Source organism: Oncorhynchus kisutch, unplaced genomic scaffold, assembly GCF_002021735.2.
Source record: "Oncorhynchus kisutch isolate 150728-3 unplaced genomic scaffold, Okis_V2 Okis03b-Okis08b_hom, whole genome shotgun sequence".
NCBI classification, from domain to species: domain Eukaryota; kingdom Metazoa; phylum Chordata; class Actinopteri; order Salmoniformes; family Salmonidae; genus Oncorhynchus; species Oncorhynchus kisutch.
In genome coordinates this window covers 18,269,231-18,289,039 of record NW_022261980.1, presented here as the reverse complement: position 1 = coordinate 18,289,039, position 19,809 = coordinate 18,269,231, and the positions used below count along the sequence as shown (strand labels likewise).

The 19,809-nt window shown below is 47.8% G+C and overlaps 1 protein-coding gene across 25 annotated transcripts in view; it reads right to left on the bottom strand.

The window, feature by feature from the left end:
• Window positions 1-19,809, bottom strand: part of cep89 (centrosomal protein 89) — a 251,940-nt gene that overhangs the window by 208,237 nt on the left and 23,894 nt on the right. For all 25 annotated transcript variants that reach the window (XM_031812671.1, XM_031812681.1, XM_031812674.1 and 22 more), the window contains exons 7-12: window positions 18,422-18,485; window positions 18,006-18,095; window positions 15,125-15,325; window positions 13,891-14,033; window positions 11,004-11,054; window positions 7,688-7,771 (exon numbers count right to left, since the gene is read on the bottom strand). In XM_031812671.1, coding sequence (XP_031668531.1) covers window positions 7,688-7,771; window positions 11,004-11,054; window positions 13,891-14,033; window positions 15,125-15,325; window positions 18,006-18,095; window positions 18,422-18,485 — 633 coding nt within the window. The remainder of the gene's footprint in view (window positions 1-7,687; window positions 7,772-11,003; window positions 11,055-13,890; window positions 14,034-15,124; window positions 15,326-18,005; window positions 18,096-18,421; window positions 18,486-19,809) is intronic.

Genomic DNA, 19,809 nt, shown 5'->3' with positions numbered 1-19,809 from the left:
CAAGAGCCTGGGTAGACCAGGCCTCGAACAGTTTAGTGGGTTATAGCTGAGCCAATTTCAACCAGAGCCTGTGTAGACCAGGCCTCAAACAGTTAAGTGGGACAAAACTGAGCCTATGTCAACCAGAGCCTGGGTAGACCAGGCCTCGAACAGTTTAGCGGGACAAAGCTGAGCCTATTTCAACCAGAGCCTGGGTAGACCAGGCCTCTATCAGTTTAGTGTGACATAGCAGAGCCTTATTTCAACCAGAGACTGGGGAGGCCAGGCCTCGAACAGTTTAGTGTGACAAAGCTGAGCCTATTTCAACCAGCGCCTGGGTAGACCAGGCCTCGAACAGTTTAGTGGGACAAAGCTGAGCCTATTTCAACCAGAGCCTGGGTAGACCAGGCCTCGAACAGTTTAGTGGGACAAAGATGAGCCTATTTCAACCAGAGCCTGGGTAGACAAGGCATCGAACAGTTTAGTGTGACATAGCTGAGCCTATTTCAACCAGAGCCTGGGTAGACCAGGCCTCGAACAATTTAATGTGACATAGCTGAGCTGATTTTAACCAGAGCCTGGGTAGACCAGGCCTCAAACAGTTAAGTGGGATAAAACTGAGCCTATTTCAAACAGAGCCTGGGTAGACCAGGCCTCGAACAGTTTAGTGGGTTATAGCTGAGCCAATTTCAACCAGAGCCTGTGTAGACCAGGCCTCGAACAGTTTAGTGGGACAAAACTGAGCCTATGTCAACCAGAGCCTGGGGAGACCAGGCCTCTATCAGTTTAGTGTGAAATAGCTAAGACGATTTAAACCAGAGCCTGGGTAGACCAGGCCTCGAACAGTTAAGTGTGACAAAGCTGAGCCGATTTCAACCAGACCCTGGGTAGACCAGGCCTCGAACAGTTAAGTGGGACAAAACTGAGCCTATTTCAACCAGAGCCTGGGTAGACCAGGCCTCGAACAGTTTAGTGGGACATAGCTGAGCCTATTTCAACCAGAGCCTGGGTAGACCAGGCCTCGAACAGTTTAGTGGGACAAAGCTGAGCCTATTTCAACCAAAGCCTGGGTAGACCAGGCCTCGAACAGTTTAGTGTGACAAAGCTGAGCCGATTTCAACCAGACCCTGGGGAGACCAGGCCTCTATCAGTTTAGTGTGACATAGCAGAGCCTTATTTCAACCAGAGACTGGGGAGGCCAGGCCTCGAACAGTTTAGTGGGACAAAGCTGAGCCTATTTCAACCAGAGCCTTGGTAGACCATTCCTCAAACAGTTTAGTGTGACAAAGCTGAGCCGATTTCAACCAGCGCCTGGGTAGACCAGGCCTCGAACAGTTTAGTGTGACATAGCAGAGCTTATTTCAACCAGAGACTGGGGAGGCCAGGCCTTGAACAGTTTAGTGTGACAAAGCTGAGCCTATTTCAACCAGCGCCTGGGTAGACCAGGCCTCGAACAGTTTAGTGTGACATAGCAGAGCTTATTTCAACCAGAGACTGGGGAGGCCAGGCCTCTATCAGTTTAGTGGGACATAGCTAAGCCGATTTAAACCAGAGCCTGGGTAGACCAGGCCTCGAACAGTTTAGTGGGACAAAGCTGAGCCTATTTCAACCAGCGCCTAGGTAGACCAGGCCTCGAACAGTTTAGTGGAACAAAGCTGAGCCTATTTCAACCAGAGCCTGGGTAAACCAGGCCTCGAACAATTTAATGTGACAAAGCTGAGCCTATTTCAACAAGAGCCTGGGTAGACCAGGCCTCGAACAGTTTAGTGGGATATAGCTGAGCTGATTTTAACCAGAGCCTGGGTAGACCAGGCCTCGAACAGTTTAGTGGAACATAGCTGAGCTGATTTTAACCAGAGCCTGGATAGACCAGGCCTCGAACAGTTTAGTGTGACAAAGCTGAGCCTATTTCAACAAGAGCCTGGGTAGACCAGGCCTCGAACAGTTTAGTGGGTTATAGCTGAGCCAATTTCAACCAGAGCCTGTGTAGACCAGGCCTCAAACAGTTAAGTGGGACAAAACTGAGCCTATGTCAACCAGAGCCTGGGTAGACCAGGCCTCGAACAGTTTAGCGGGACAAAGCTGAGCCTATTTCAACCAGAGCCTGGGTAGACCAGGCCTCGAACAGTTTAGTGTGACAAAGCTGAGCCTATTTCAACCAGCGCCTGGGTAGACCAGGCCTCGAACAGTTTAGTGTGACATAGCAGAGCTTATTTCAACCAGAGACTGGGGAGGCCAGGCCTCTATCAGTTTAGTGGGACATAGCTAAGCCGATTTAAACCAGAGCCTGGGTAGACCAGGCCTCGAACAGTTTAGTGGAACAAAGCTGAGCCTATTTCAACCAGAGCCTGGGTAGACCAGGCCTCGAACAGTTTAGTGGGATATACCTGAGCCGATTTCAACCAGAGCCTGGGTAGACCAGGCCTCGAACAGTTTAGTGTGACATAGCTGAGCCGATTTCAACCAGAGCCTGGGTAGACCAGGCCTCGAACAATTTAATGTGACAAAGCTGAGCCTATTTCAACAAGAGCCTGGGTAGACCAGGCCTCGAACAGTTTAGTGTGACATAGCTGAGCTGATTTTAACCAGAGCCTGTGTAGACCAGGCCTCAAACAGTTTAGTGTGACAAAGCTGAGCCTATTTCAACAAGAGCCTGGGTAAACCAGGCCTCGAACAGTTTAGTGGGTTATAGCTGAGCCAATTTCAACCAGAGCCTGTGTAGACCAGGCCTCGAACAGTTAAGTGGGACAAAACTGAGCCTATGTCAACCAGAGCCTGGGTAGACCAGGCCTCAAACAGTTTAGTGGGATATAGCTGAGCTGATTTTAACCAGAGCCTGGGTAGACCAGGCCTCGAACAGTTTAGTGGGATATAGCTGAGCTGATTTTAACCAGAGCCTGGGTAGACCAGGCCTCAAACAGTTTAGTGTGACAAAGCTGAGCCTATTTCAACAAGAGCCTGGGTAGACCAGGCCTCGAACAGTTTAGTGGGTTATAGCTGAGCCAATTTCAACCAGAGCCTGTGTAGACCAGGCCTCGAACAGTTTAGTGGGACAAAGCTGAGCCTATTTCAACCAAAGCCTGGGTAGACCAGGCCTCGAACAGTTTAGTGTGACAAAGCTGAGCCGATTTCAACCAGACCCTGGGGAGACCAGGCCTCTATCAGTTTAGTGTGACATAGCAGAGCCTTATTTCAACCAGAGACTGGGGAGGCCAGGCCTCGAACAGTTTAGTGGGACAAAGCTGAGCCTATTTCAACCAGAGCCTTGGTAGACCATTCCTCAAACAGTTTAGTGTGACAAAGCTGAGCCGATTTCAACCAGCGCCTGGGTAGACCAGGCCTCGAACAGTTTAGTGTGACATAGCAGAGCTTATTTCAACCAGAGACTGGGGAGGCCAGGCCTTGAACAGTTTAGTGTGACAAAGCTGAGCCTATTTCAACCAGCGCCTGGGTAGACCAGGCCTCGAACAGTTTAGTGTGACATAGCAGAGCTTATTTCAACCAGAGACTGGGGAGGCCAGGCCTCTATCAGTTTAGTGGGACATAGCTAAGCCGATTTAAACCAGAGCCTGGGTAGACCAGGCCTCGAACAGTTTAGTGGGACAAAGCTGAGCCTATTTCAACCAGCGCCTAGGTAGACCAGGCCTCTAACAGTTTAGTGGAACAAAGCTGAGCCTATTTCAACCAGAGCCTGGGTAAACCAGGCCTCGAACAGTTTAGTGTGACATAGCTGAGCCGATTTCAACCAGAGCCTGGGTAGACCAGGCCTCGAACAATTTAATGTGACAAAGCTGAGCCTATTTCAACAAGAGCCTGGGTAGACCAGGCCTCGAACAGTTTAGTGGGATATAGCTGAGCTGATTTTAACCAGAGCCTGGGTAGACCAGGCCTCGAACAGTTTAGTGGAACATAGCTGAGCTGATTTTAACCAGAGCCTGGATAGACCAGGCCTCGAACAGTTTAGTGTGACAAAGCTGAGCCTATTTCAACAAGAGCCTGGGTAGACCAGGCCTCGAACAGTTTAGTGGGTTATAGCTGAGCCAATTTCAACCAGAGCCTGTGTAGACCAGGCCTCAAACAGTTAAGTGGGACAAAACTGAGCCTATGTCAACCAGAGCCTGGGTAGACCAGGCCTCGAACAGTTTAGCGGGACAAAGCTGAGCCTATTTCAACCAGAGCCTGGGTAGACCAGGCCTCTATCAGTTTAGTGTGACATAGCAGAGCCTTATTTCAACCAGAGACTGGGGAGGCCAGGCCTCGAACAGTTTAGTGTGACAAAGCTGAGCCTATTTCAACCAGCGCCTGGGTAGACCAGGCCTCGAACAGTTTAGTGGGACAAAGCTGAGCCTATTTCAACCAGAGCCTGGGTAGACCAGGCCTCGAACAGTTTAGTGGGACAAAGATGAGCCTATTTCAACCAGAGCCTGGGTAGACAAGGCATCGAACAGTTTAGTGTGACATAGCTGAGCCTATTTCAACCAGAGCCTGGGTAGACCAGGCCTCGAACAATTTAATGTGACATAGCTGAGCTGATTTTAACCAGAGCCTGGGTAGACCAGGCCTCAAACAGTTAAGTGGGATAAAACTGAGCCTATTTCAAACAGAGCCTGGGTAGACCAGGCCTCGAACAGTTTAGTGGGTTATAGCTGAGCCAATTTCAACCAGAGCCTGTGTAGACCAGGCCTCGAACAGTTTAGTGGGACAAAACTGAGCCTATGTCAACCAGAGCCTGGGGAGACCAGGCCTCTATCAGTTTAGTGTGAAATAGCTAAGACGATTTAAACCAGAGCCTGGGTAGACCAGGCCTCGAACAGTTAAGTGTGACAAAGCTGAGCCGATTTCAACCAGACCCTGGGTAGACCAGGCCTCGAACAGTTAAGTGGGACAAAACTGAGCCTATGTCAACCAGAGCATGGGTAGACCATTCCTCAAACAGTTTAGTTTGACAAGCCTGAGCCTATTTAAACCAGAGCCTGGGTAGACCAGGCCTCTCTCTATCAGTTTAGTGTGACATAGCTAAGCCGATTTCAACAAGAGCCTGGGTAGACCAGGCCTCGAACAGTTTACTGGGACAAAGCTGAGCCTATTTCAACCAGAGCCTGGGTAGACCAGGCCTCGAACAGTTTAGTGGGACATAGCTGAGCCTATTTCAACCAGAGCCTGGGTAGACCAGGCCTCGAACAGTTTAGTGGGACAAAGCTGAGCCTATTTCAACCAAAGCCTGGGTAGACCAGGCCTCGAACAGTTTAGTGTGACAAAGCTGAGCCGATTTCAACCAGACCCTGGGGAGACCAGGCCTCTATCAGTTTAGTGTGACATAGCAGAGCCTTATTTCAACCAGAGACTGGGGAGGCCAGGCCTCGAACAGTTTAGTGGGACAAAGCTGAGCCTATTTCAACCAGAGCCTTGGTAGACCATTCCTCAAACAGTTTAGTGTGACAAAGCTGAGCCGATTTCAACCAGCGCCTGGGTAGACCAGGCCTCGAACAGTTTAGTGTGACATAGCAGAGCTTATTTCAACCAGAGACTGGGGAGGCCAGGCCTTGAACAGTTTAGTGTGACAAAGCTGAGCCTATTTCAACCAGCGCCTGGGTAGACCAGGCCTCGAACAGTTTAGTGTGACATAGCAGAGCTTATTTCAACCAGAGACTGGGGAGGCCAGGCCTCTATCAGTTTAGTGGGACATAGCTAAGCCGATTTAAACCAGAGCCTGGGTAGACCAGGCCTCGAACAGTTTAGTGGGACAAAGCTGAGCCTATTTCAACCAGCGCCTAGGTAGACCAGGCCTCGAACAGTTTAGTGGAACAAAGCTGAGCCTATTTCAAACAGAGCCTGGGTAAACCAGGCCTCGAACAATTTAATGTGACAAAGCTGAGCCTATTTCAACAAGAGCCTGGGTAGACCAGGCCTCGAACAGTTTAGTGGGATATAGCTGAGCTGATTTTAACCAGAGCCTGGGTAGACCAGGCCTCGAACAGTTTAGTGGAACATAGCTGAGCTGATTTTAACCAGAGCCTGGATAGACCAGGCCTCGAACAGTTTAGTGTGACAAAGCTGAGCCTATTTCAACAAGAGCCTGGGTAGACCAGGCCTCGAACAGTTTAGTGGGTTATAGCTGAGCCAATTTCAACCAGAGCCTGTGTAGACCAGGCCTCAAACAGTTAAGTGGGACAAAACTGAGCCTATGTCAACCAGAGCCTGGGTAGACCAGGCCTCGAACAGTTTAGCGGGACAAAGCTGAGCCTATTTCAACCAGAGCCTGGGTAGACCAGGCCTCTATCAGTTTAGTGTGACATAGCAGAGCCTTATTTCAACCAGAGACTGGGGAGGCCAGGCCTCGAACAGTTTAGTGTGACAAAGCTGAGCCTATTTCAACCAGCGCCTGGGTAGACCAGGCCTCGAACAGTTTAGTGTGACATAGCAGAGCTTATTTCAACCAGAGACTGGGGAGGCCAGGCCTCTATCAGTTTAGTGGGACATAGCTAAGCCGATTTAAACCAGAGCCTGGGTAGACCAGGCCTCGAACAGTTTAGTGGAACAAAGCTGAGCCTATTTCAACCAGAGCCTGGGTAGACCAGGCCTCGAACAGTTTAGTGGGATATACCTGAGCCGATTTCAACCAGAGCCTGGGTAGACCAGGCCTCGAACAGTTTAGTGTGACATAGCTGAGCCGATTTCAACCAGAGCCTGGGTAGACCAGGCCTCGAACAATTTAATGTGACAAAGCTGAGCCTATTTCAACAAGAGCCTGGGTAGACCAGGCCTCGAACAGTTTAGTGTGACATAGCTGAGCTGATTTTAACCAGAGCCTGTGTAGACCAGGCCTCAAACAGTTTAGTGTGACAAAGCTGAGCCTATTTCAACAAGAGCCTGGGTAAACCAGGCCTCGAACAGTTTAGTGGGTTATAGCTGAGCCAATTTCAACCAGAGCCTGTGTAGACCAGGCCTCGAACAGTTAAGTGGGACAAAACTGAGCCTATGTCAACCAGAGCCTGGGTAGACCAGGCCTCAAACAGTTTAGTGGGATATAGCTGAGCTGATTTTAACCAGAGCCTGGGTAGACCAGGCCTCGAACAGTTTAGTGGGATATAGCTGAGCTGATTTTAACCAGAGCCTGGGTAGACCAGGCCTCAAACAGTTTAGTGTGACAAAGCTGAGCCTATTTCAACAAGAGCCTGGGTAGACCAGGCCTCGAACAGTTTAGTGGGTTATAGCTGAGCCAATTTCAACCAGAGCCTGTGTAGACCAGGCCTCGAACAGTTTAGTGGGACAAAACTGAGCCTATTTCAACCAGAGCCTAGGTAGACCAGGCCTCTCTCTATCAGTTTAGTGGGACAAAGCTGAGCCTATTTCAACCAGAGCCTGGGTAGACCAGGCCTCTCTCTATCAGTTTAGCGGGACAAAGCTGAGCTTATTTCAACCAGAGCCTGGGTAGACCAGGCGTCTCTCTATGTCCTTAACTCATTGGATGTCTTCACCCCACACTTTAATATACTGGCTGAGCATGATGCATGTTCAATGGCTCCTAATCACTTTAATATACTGGCTGAGCATGATGCATGTTAATAACTCTCGTGTTGTTCTCTTAAATAGACCATAACACATTTAAAAAGCATAAAGATATTAACAAGAGAATAACAGGGTGACACTAATACAAAACACGCAAAGAAACACGCACACACACACACACACACACACACACACTTACCTCCGAGGCCTGCAGGAGAGTATCTTTCTCAGTGAGCCGGTCTTCATAAGACAACAACAATGGAGATAAATACTTCATGTCCAGCTGGAAGACAGAAAGGATGACGTTAGAGTTTAGACACCCAGTGCTGGTTTCCAGGACACAGATTCAGCCTCATCCTGGACTGGAAACTCAATGGAGAATCTCAATCTGTGTCCGGGAACAACACCCACTGTACTGAGTACATCAGATATCAGGGGAGGAGAGAGAGAGAACACCCACTGTACTGAGTACATCAGATATCAGGGGAGGAGAGAGAGAGAACACCCACTGTACTGAGTACATCAGATATCAGGGGAGGAGAGAGAACACCCACTGTACTGAGTACATCAGATATCAGGGGAGGAGAGAGAGAGAACACCCACTGTACTGAGTACATCAGATATCAGGGGAGGAGCGAGAGAGAACACCCACTGTACTGAGTACATCAGATATCAGGGGAGGAGAGAGAGAGAACACCCACTGTACTGAGTACATCAGATATCAGGGGAGGAGAGAGAGAGAACACCCACTGTACTGAGTACATCAGATATCAGGGGAGGAGAGAGAGAGAGAACACCCACTGTACTGAGTACATCAGATATCAGGGGAGGAGAGAGAGAGAACACCCACTGTACTGAGTACATCAGATATCAGGGGAGGAGAGAGAGAACACCCACTGTACTGAGTACATCAGATATCAGGGGAGGAGAGAGAGAGAACACCCACTGTACTGAGTACATCAGATATCAGGGGAGGAGAGAGAGAGAACACCCACTGTACTGAGTACATCAGATATCAGGGGAGGAGAGAGAGAGAACACCCACTGTACTGAGTACATCAGATATCAGGGGAGGAGAGAGAGAGAACACCCACTGTACTGAGTACATCAGATATCAGGGAGGAGAGAGACAGAGAGAACACCCACTGTACTGAGTACATCAGATATCAGGGGAGGAGAGAGAGAACACCCACTGTACTGAGTACATCAGATATCAGGGGAGGAGAGAGAGAACACCCACTGTACTGAGTACATCAGATATCAGGGGAGGAGAGAGAGAGAACACCCACTATACTGAGTACATCAGATATCAGGGGAGGAGAGAGAGAACACCCACTGTACTGAGTAAATCAGATATCAGGGAGGAGAGAGACAGAGAGAACACCCACTGTAGTGAGTACATCAGATATCAGGGGAGGAGAGAGGAGAGACAGAGAACACCCACTGTACTGAGTACATCAGATATCAGGGGAGGAGAGAGAGAGAGAACACCCACTATAGTGAGTACATCAGATATCACGGGAGGAGAGAGACAGAGACAACACCCACTGTACTGAGTACATCAGATATCAGGGGAGGAGAGAGGAGAGAGACAGAGAGAACACCTACTGTAGTGAGTACATCAGATATCAGGGGAGAAGAGAGAGAAGGAAGAAGAGAGGAGAAGAGGGGAGGAGAGGAGAGAGAATAAAAGGGGAGGAGAGGAGAGGGGAGAAGAGGAGAGGAGAGGAGAGAGGATAAAAGGGGAGGAGAGGAGAGGAGAGGAGAGGGGAGAAGAGGAGAGGAGAGAGGAGAAGAGAGTCCCTGGCTTTGCTAATGTGACAGTTCTGACATCAGTGAAGAACAAACAACAGTTTTAGGATATTAGAATTACTGAGGATTGCTAAGGATCACTAAGGAACGCTGAGGATCGCTAAGGGCTCAGACATATAGTCTACATATAGTATAGACCAATAGTGTTTTCTGGCCGATAGTACTCAGTACCGTTGAACGTCATTTTCGAACCAAGAGCACCGATTATACATGTAGAGTCGCGTGAAAAATGTTGGCAGTCAGTTGTCTACAGTGAGCGGTCCCTAAAACACAGCGCTCTGAAATGATCGGCAGACAAACGCTCGATCGACATTCAGGGCGAAAAGTGCGAGACTTAAAATATTATATTCTTGTTCATCTAAATGCACTGTCCGATTTTACAATAGGCTTTACAGAGAAACCATTCCATGAGATTGTTTGAGGACGGCGCCCGCATCAAAATATTTTTCCACCGACACAGGTTTCATAAATTCACAAAAGGCGATTAAATATTCACTTAGTTTTGGAAATCTTCCTCTGGTTTGTCATCCAAAGGGTCCCAGCTACAACATGTAGTGTTATTTTGTTAGATAAAATCGTTCTTTTACATCCCAAAAAGTCTGTTTAGTTGGCGCCATCGATTTTGAGTAATCCACTCGTTCAACATGCAGAGAAAGGAATCCAAAAATCTACCGCTAAACTGTGTTAAAGCCCAGTTCAGATACGTAAGATGAGACAACACGACGGTCTGAAGGAGTTTTAGAACAAAGTTTGCTTGATCTGAACGGTCCGGTTTTAAAACGTCTCATGTCGTCAGCTGGAGTTTCCGACATTCAACAGGTCACATACCTTTATCTAAAGTCTTGAGACGAGACGGATCCCTTTAGACAATCAGAAGCCAGTGAACTAATGTTCTGCACACAGCCAAGCAGCTAGCTAGCTAACCAAACAGACATCTACCTACCTATTCTGTTGCAGATAGCTAGCCTAGCTGGCTGATATTCATCTGACAAGTCATAAAGTCTACACTGTTACACGTATTTCATGATACTCGTTAGTTACAGTAACTTGTCTACACTGTTACACGTATTTCATGATACTCGTTAGTTACAGTAACTTGCTATAACAAGTAGCAACTTTGTTTCATCACGTCGACGAAACGAGGAACCGTTATCGCGGAAATGGTCTCAACTGCACGTCTCGTCTCCTTGATCCGAATACCCCGTCTTTCGTCAGCTGTCGTACAACACAACATTCTAAAACTAGCTAGTTTTATCTAATCTCGTCTCATGTCGTCTGTTGTCTCTGAACTGGACTTTAAGGATTGCTAAGGATAGCAATCGGTTCACAAATTATGTTCAGAGGTGCTAAGTACTCTCGGCCAGCAAACGCTATTGGTGTGTCGGAGCCCTAAGGATCGCCAGGGATAGTTAAGGATCGCCAGGGATAGCTAAGGTTCGCCAGGGATAGCTAAGGATCGCCAGGGATAGCTAAGGATCGCCAGGGTTAGCTAAGGATCGCCAGGGATAGCTAAGGATCGCCAGGGATAGCTAAGGATCACCAGGGATAGCTAAGGATCGCCAGGGGTAGCTAAGGATCGCCAGGGGTAGCTAAGGATCCCTGAGGGTTGCTAAGGATCGGGCTCATAATTCACTGGTATACATAGCAGAAGACAATGCCACTGTTTCTAGAGGAGGAATCCATGAGAATGTCTGAGTGACTGACCAGCCAGGGAGGAGCAGATCCTTTAAGTGGCAGGCCATGGGTCCTGGAGCTCTGAAAGACATGGAGAGAAAACATCACTACAGTACATCAATACATCCAGAACCACATTACTACAGTAACTACAGTACATCTATACATCCAGAACCACATTACTACAGTAACTACAGTACATCAATACATCCAGAACCACATTACTACAGTAACTACAGTACATCAATACATTCAGAACCACATTACTACAGTACATCAATACATCCAGAACCACATTACTACAGTAACTACAGTACATCAATACATCCAGAACCACATTACTACAGTAACTACAGTACATCAATACATCCAGAACCACATTACTACAGTACATCAATACATCCAGAACCACATTACTACAGTAACTACAGTACATCAATACATCCAGAACCACATTACTACAGTACATCTATACATCCAGAACCACATTACTACAGTAACTACAGTACATCAATACATCAATACATTCAGAACCACATTACTACAGTAACTACAGTACATCAATACATCCAGAACCACATTACTACAGTAACTACAGTACATCAATACATCCAGAACCACATTACTACAGTACATCAATACATCCAGAACCACATTACTACAGTAACTACAGTACATCAATACATCAATACATCCAGAACCACATTACTACAGTAACTACAGTACATCAATACATCCAGAACCACATTACTACAGTACATCTATACATCCAGAACCACATTACTACAGTACATCAATACATCCAGAACCACATTACTACAGTAACTACAGTACATCAATACATCCAGAACCACATTACTACAGTAACTACAGTACATCAATACATCCAGAACCACATTACTACAGTAACTACAGTACATCAATACATCCAGAACCACATTACTACAGTAACTACAGGACATCTATACATCCAGAACCACATTACTACAGTACATCAATACATCCAGAACCACATTACTACAGTAACTACAGTACATCAATACATCCAGAACCACATTACTACAGTAACTACAGTACATCAATACATCCAGAACCACATTACTACAGTACATCAATACATCCAGAACCACATTACTACAGTACATCAATACATCCAGAACCACATTACTACAGTAACTACAGTACTATAGTAGTTATAGTTAGGGTAGGTATAGTTAGGGTAGGTATAGTTAGGGTAGTATAGTTAGGGTAGTTATAGATACCTCTTCTTTGCCCAGGGCTGTCTGGTAGGTATAGTTATATTTAGGGTAGTTATAGTTAGGGTAGTTATAGTTAGGGTAGGTATAGTTAGGGTAGTTATAGTTACCTCTTCTTTGCCCAGGGGTCTGAAGCGTGTCTGGTAGTTATAGTTAGGGTAGGTATAGTTATAGTTAGGGTAGTTATAGATACCTCTTCTTTGCCCAGGGCTGTCTGGTAGTTATAGTTATAGTTAGGGTAGTTATAGTTAGGGTAGTTATAGTTAGGGTAGTTATAGTTAGGGTAGGTATAGTTAGGGTAGGTATAGTTAGGGTAGGTATAGTTAGGGTAGTTATAGTTAGGGTAGCTATAGTTAGGGTAGGTATAGTTAGGGTAGGTATAGTTAGGGTAGGTATAGTTAGGGTAGTTATAGTTAGGGTAGGTATAGTTATAGTTAGGGTAGTTATAGATACCTCTTCTTTGCCCAGGGCTGTCTGGTAGTTATAGTTAGGGTAGTTAGGGTAGTTATAGTTAGGGTAGGTATAGTTATAGTTAGGGTAGGTATAGTTATCGTTAGGGTATGTATAGTTAGGGTAGTTATAGTTAGGGTAGTTATAGTTATAGTTATATTTAGGGTAGGTATAGTTATAGTTAGGGTAGTTATAGTTAGGGTAGTTATAGTTATAGTTAGGGTAGTTATAGTTAGGTTAGGTATAGTTAGGGTAGGTATAGTTAGGGTAGGTATAGTTAGGGTAGTTATAGTTATAGTTAGGGTAGTTATAGTTATAGTTAGGGTAGTTATAGTTATAGTTAGGGTAGTTATAGTAGGTATAGTTAGGGTAGTTATAGTTAGGGTAGTTATAGTTAGGGCAGTTATAGTTATAGTTAGGGTAGGTATAGTTAGGGTAGTTATAGTTAGGGTAGGTATAGTTATAGTTAGGGTAGGTATAGTTAGGGTAGTTATAGTTATAGTTAGGGTAGTTATAGTTATAGTTAGGGTAGTTATAGTTAGGGTAGTTATAGTTAGGGTAGGTATAGTTAGGGTAGGTATAGTTAGGGTAGGTATAGTTAGGGTAGGTATAGTTAGGGTAGGTATAGTTATAGTTAGGGTAGGTATAGTTAGGGTAGTTATAGTTAGGGCAGTTATAGTTATAGTTAGGGTAGGTATAGTTAGGGTAGTTATAGTTAGGGTAGGTATAGTTATAGTTAGGGTAGGTATAGTTATAGTTAGGGTAGGTATAGTTATAGTTAGGGTATGTATAGTTAGGGTAGTTATAGTTAGGGTAGTTATAGTTATAGTTATAGTTAGGGTAGGTATAGTTATAGTTAGGGTAGTTATAGTTAGGGTAGTTATAGTTATAGTTAGGGTAGTTATAGTTAGGGTAGGTATAGTTAGGGTAGGTATAGTTAGGGTAGGTATAGTTAGGGTAGGTATAGTTATAGTTAGGGTAGTTATAGTTATAGTTAGGGTAGGTATAGTTAGGGTAGTTATAGTTAGGGTAGTTATAGTTAGGGTAGTTATAGTTAGGGTAGTTATAGTTAGGGCAGTTATAGTTATAGTTAGGGTAGGTATAGTTAGGGTAGTTATAGTTAGGGTAGTGATAGTTATAGTTAGGGTAGGTATAGTTAGGGTAGGTATAGTTATAGCTAGGGTAGTTATAGTTAGGGTAGTTATAGTTACCTCTTCTTTGCTCAGGGGTCTGAAGCGTGTCTGGTAGCGGCTGAGCTCCACATTGAGGCGATGGACGGTCATCTTCAGGATGTCGTTCTCGTCTACCACCTCCTGGGCTTGCTGCCTCAGACTCAGCAGCTCTGCCTGTTCACCTACAGGGGGAGCTACAGTCAGTGTCTGGTCCACACAGGAAGTACAATGCAGAACACGAGTCTCTCCCCTCCCCTACCCAGTCTCTCACGGCCCCCAGTCTCTCCCCTCCTCCACCCCAGACTCTCACGGCCCCCAGTCTCTCTCGGCCCCCAGTCTCTCTCGGCCCCCAGTCTCTCCCCTCCTCCCCCCAGTCTCTCCCCTCCTCCCCTCCTGTCTCTCACGGCCCCCAGTCTCTCACGGCCCCCAGTCTCTCCCCTCCTCCCCTCCTGTCTCTCACAGCCCCCAGTCTCTCACGGCCCCCAGTCTCTCACGGCCCCCAGTCTCTCACGGCCCCCAGTCTCTCACGGCCCCCAGTCTCTCACGGCCCCCAGTCTCTCACGGACCCCATGCTCTCACGGACCCCAGGCTCTCACGGCCCCCAGGCTCTCACGGCCCCCAGTCTCTCACGGCCCCCAGTTTCTCCCCTCCTCTCCTCCAGTCTCTCACGGCCCCCAGTCTCTCGCCTCCTCCCCTCCTGTCTCTCCTCCCCTCCTGTCTCTCAAGTCCCCCAGTCTCTCGCCTCCTCCCCTCCTGTCTCTCACAGCCCCCAGTCTCTCGCCTCCTCCCCTCCTGTCTCTCCTCCCCTCCAGTCTCTCACGGCCCCAGTCTCTCCCCTCCTGTCTCTCCTCCCCTCCTGTCTCTCACGGCCCCCAGTCTCTTGCCTCCTCCCCCCCAGTCTATCCCCTCCTCCCCCCCAGTCTCTCACGGCCCCCAGTCTCTCACGGACTCCAGTATCTCACGGACCCCAGTCTCTCACGGCCCCCAGTCTCTCACGGCCCCCAGTCTCTCCCCTCCTCCCCTCCAGTCTCTCACAGCCCCCAGTCTCTCCCCTCCTCCCTCTCACGGCCCCAGTCTCTCCCCTTCTCCCCTCCAGTCTCTCACGGCCCCCAGTCTCTCCTATCTGTCACGGCCCCCAGTCTCTCACAGCCCCCAGTCTCTCACGGACACCCGTCTCTCACGGCCCCAGGGTTTTTCTCTCCTTGTCCCCCCCTTCCACCCCACCTTAGGTCCTCTCCCCTCTTGCCCCCTCAGCCACCAGTATCCACCCCACCTGCTGTAGGGACAGGGGCCTTGCTGAGTTCCCGCTCCAGACTCTGGACCCTCTGGTGGCTCCTCTGCAGCTGCAGGCTCTGTTCTGTACACCTCTGCTCCAGCACCCTCCTGTCTGCCCCCAGGGCCTGGTTCTGCTCTGTTAAAGACCGAACCATCTCCTTCTGCATGTCCAGAACCTCTCTGTAGGCACTGCTGGCCTCTGAGTGTGGCAAGGTGTATGGCACAGCACAGCAAGACACAACACACACAGACAGAGAAACACAGACAGACACACAATGACACACAGACAGAGACACACAGACAGAGACACACAGACAGAGACACACAGACAGAGACACACAGACAGAGACACACAATGACAGAGACACACACAGACAGAGACACACGCAGACAAAGAGACACACAGACAGAGACACAGAGACAGAGGCACACAGACAGACACACAGAGACAGAGGCACACAGACAGACACACAGACAGACAGACACACAGACAGAGACACACAGACAGAGAGACAGCAAGCAAAGAGGAAAAGTGTTGATGAGAACATAAATACTGTGAGGTCCAGACAACACAGATATATAATAATACTGTGAGGTCCAGACAACACAGATATATAATAATACTGTGAGGTCCTGACCGACTCTAAGGACGACTGTGTGCTGACTCTAAGGATGACTGTGTCCTGACCGACTCGAAGGACGACTGTGTCCTGACCGACTCGAAGGACGACTGTGTCCTGACCGACTCTAAGGACGACTGTTTCCTGACCGACTCTAAGGATGACTGTGTCCTGACCGACTCGAAGGATGACTGTGTCCTGACCGACTCGAAGGATGACTGTGTCCTGACTCTAAGGACGACTGTGTCCTGACCGACTCTAAGGACGACTGTTTCCTGACCGACTCGAAGGATGACTGTGTCCTGACCGACTCGAAGGACGACTGTGTCCTGACCGACTCTAAGGATGACTGTGTCCTGACCGACTCGAAGGACGACTGTGTCCTGACCGACTCGAAGGACGACTGTGTCCTGACCGACTCTAAGGACGACTGTTTCCTGACCGACTCGAAGGATGACTGTGTCCTGACCGACTCGAAGGATGACTGTGTCCTGACCGACTCGAAGGATGACTGTGTCCTGACTCTAAGGACGACTGTGTCCTGACCGACTCTAAGGATGACTGTGTCCTGACCGACTCGAAGGACGACTGTGTCCTGACCGACTCGAAGGACGACTGTGTCCTGACCGACTCTAAGGACGACTGTTTCCTGACCGACTCTAAGGATGACTGTGTCCTGACCGACTCGAAGGATGACTGTGTCCTGACCGACTCGAAGGATGACTGTGTCCTGACTCTAAGGACGACTGTGTCCTGACCGACTCTAAGGACGACTGTTTCCTGACCGACTCGAAGGATGACTGTGTCCTGACCGACTCGAAGGACGACTGTGTCCTGACCGACTCTAAGGATGACTGTGTCCTGACCGACTCGAAGGACGACTGTGTCCTGACCGACTCTAAGGACGACTGTTTCCTGACCGACTCGAAGGATGACTGTGTCCTGACCGACTCGAAGGATGACTGTGTCCTGACCGACTCGAAGGATGACTGTGTCCTGACTCTAAGGACGACTGTGTCCTGACCGACTCTAAGGACGACTGTTTCCTGACCGACTCGAAGGATGACTGTGTCCTGACCGACTCGAAGGATGACTGTGTCCTGACTCTAAGGACGACTGTGTCCTGACCGACTCTAAGGACGACTGTTTCCTGACCGACTCTAAGGACGACTGTTTCCTGACCGACTCTAAGGATGACTGTGTCCTGACTGACTAAGGATGACTGTGTCCTGACCGACTCGAAGGATGACTGTGTCCTGACCGACTCGAAGGATGACTGTGTCCTGACCGACTCGAAGGATGACTGTGTCCTGACCGACTCGAAGGACGACTGTTTCCTGACCGACTCTAAGGATGACTGTGTCCTGACTGACTAAGGATGACTGTGTCCTGACCGACTCTAAGGATGACTGTGTCCTGACTGACTAAGGATGACTGTGTCCTGACCGACTCTAAGGATGAATGTGTCCTGACTGACTAAGGATGACTGTGTCCTGACCGACTCGAAGGATGACTGTGTCCTGACCGACTCGAAGGATGACTGTGTCCTGACCGACTCGAAGGACGACTGTGTCCTGACCGACTCGAAGGATGACTGTGTCCTGACCGACTCTAAGGATGACTGTGTCCTGACCGACTCTAAGGATGACTGTGTCCTGACCGACTCTAAGGATGACTGTGTCCTGACCGACTAAGGATGACTGTGTCCTGGCTGATTCTAAGGACGACTGTGTCCTGGCTGACTCTAAGGATGACTGTGTCCTGACCGACTCTAAGGATGACTGTGTCCTGACCGACTAAGGACGACTGTGTCCTGGCTGACTCTAAGGATGACTGTGTCCTGGCTGACTCTAAGGACGACTGTGTCCTGGCTGACTCTAAGGACGACTGTGTCCTGGCTGACTCTAAGGACGACTGTGTCCTGACCGACTCTAAGGATGACTGTGTCCTGACTGACTAAGGATGACTGTGTCCTGACTGACTAAGGATGACTGTGTCCTGACCGACTCTAAGGACGACTGTTTCCTGACCGACTCTAAGGATGACTGTGTCCTGACCGACTCTAAGGATGACTGTGTCCTGACCGACTCTAAGGATGACTGTGTCCTGACCGACTAAGGATGACTGTGTCCTGGCTGACTCTAAGGACGACTGTGTCCTGACCGACTCTAAGGATGACTGTGTCCTGACTGACTAAGGATGACTGTGTCCTGACTGACTAAGGATGACTGTGTCCTGACTCTAAGGACGACTGTCTACCTGATGGTCCATCTCTCCTGCTTCCTGAACTCTTGGTCTGCTGGGCTGAAGACCTCTTCTTAGATGCACAGAAGCTTTCTTCTGTCAGATCTGAGAGAAGAAGAAGCTTAGGTATACACACAGAGTCAGTGTAATTCCTCTCATCACCTCCCTCTGAAATATACAACTACTGGCAATTAGAAAGACAAAGAGAGGGGAGAGAAAGAGAGTGGATAGAGAGAGAGGAGAGAGATAATAGCTGCCCTCACAGTGTTAGACTGTAGGCTGATCTAGACTAGGTGATAGACTGTAGGCTGATCTAGACTAGGTGATAGAGAGCTGGTATGGAGAAGATGGGAATTATAATCCTACCATTTGGCAAATGAAATGGGAGTGTTTTCATAGGCGGTCTCACTGGACCAAAGATAAGTCCTTACCTGGGGAAGGCATGCTTCTACGAGACCAAGACGAAGGCCTCTGCTCCAGTTTGGACGGTGTGGCCTGGGGGAGAGAGAGGGATTGTAAGAGGGATCATGAGAGAAAGAAAGAGAGAGATAAAGATCGAGAGAGATATGAATGCACAGTCCAACTCCAGTCCTCCATTACCCCCAAAAGCCCAACTCCAGCACTCCCAATACGACCAGGATGGGTTGATTATATGACTAGGATGGGTTGATAACAGGACCAGGATGGGTTGATAACAGGACCAGGATGGGTTGATAATATGGGTTGATAATATAACCAGGATGGGTTGATAATATAACCAGGATGGGTTGATAATATGACCAGGGTGGGTTGATAATATAACCAGGATGGGTTGATAACAGGACCAGTATGGGTTGATAATAATATGACCAGGATGGGTTGATAATATAACCAGCATGGGTTGATAATATAACCAGCATGGGTTGATAATATAACCAGGATGGGTTGTTAATATAACCAGGATGGGTTGATAATATAACCAGGACGGGTTGATAATATGACCAGGATGGGTTGATAATATGACCAGGATGGGTTGATAATATGACCAGGATGGGTTGTTAATATGACCAGGATTGGTTGTTTATATAACCAGGATTGGTTGATAATAATATGACCAGGATGGGTTGATAATAATATGACCAGGATGGGTTGATAATATGACCAGGATGGGTTGATAATATGACCAGGATGGGTTGATAATATGACCAGGATGGGTTGTTAATATGACCAGGATGGGTTGATAATATAACCAGGATGGGTTGATAATATAACCAGGATGGGTTGATAATATGACCAGGATGGGTTGATAATATAACCAGGATGGGTTGATAATATAACCAGGATGGGTTGATAATATAACCAGGATGGGTTGATAATATGACCAGGATGGGTTGATAATATGACCAGGATGGGTTGTTAATATGACCAGGATGGGTTGATTATATAACCAGGATGGGTTGATAACAGGACCAGGATGGGTTGATAATATGACCAGGATGGGTTGATAATATGACCAGGATGGGTTGATAATATAACCAGGATGGGTTGATAATATAACCAGGATGGGTTGATAATATAACCAGAATGGGTTGATAATATGACCAGGATGGGTTGATAATATAACCAGGATGGGTTGATAATATAACCAGGATGGGTTGATAATATGACCAGGATGGGTTGATAATATGACCAGGATGGGTTGTTAATATGACCAGGATGGGTTGATTATATAACCAGGATGGGTTGATAACAGGACCAGGATGGGTTAATAATATAACCAGGATGGGTTGATAATATAACCAGAATTGGTTGATAATATGACCAGGATGGGTTGATAATA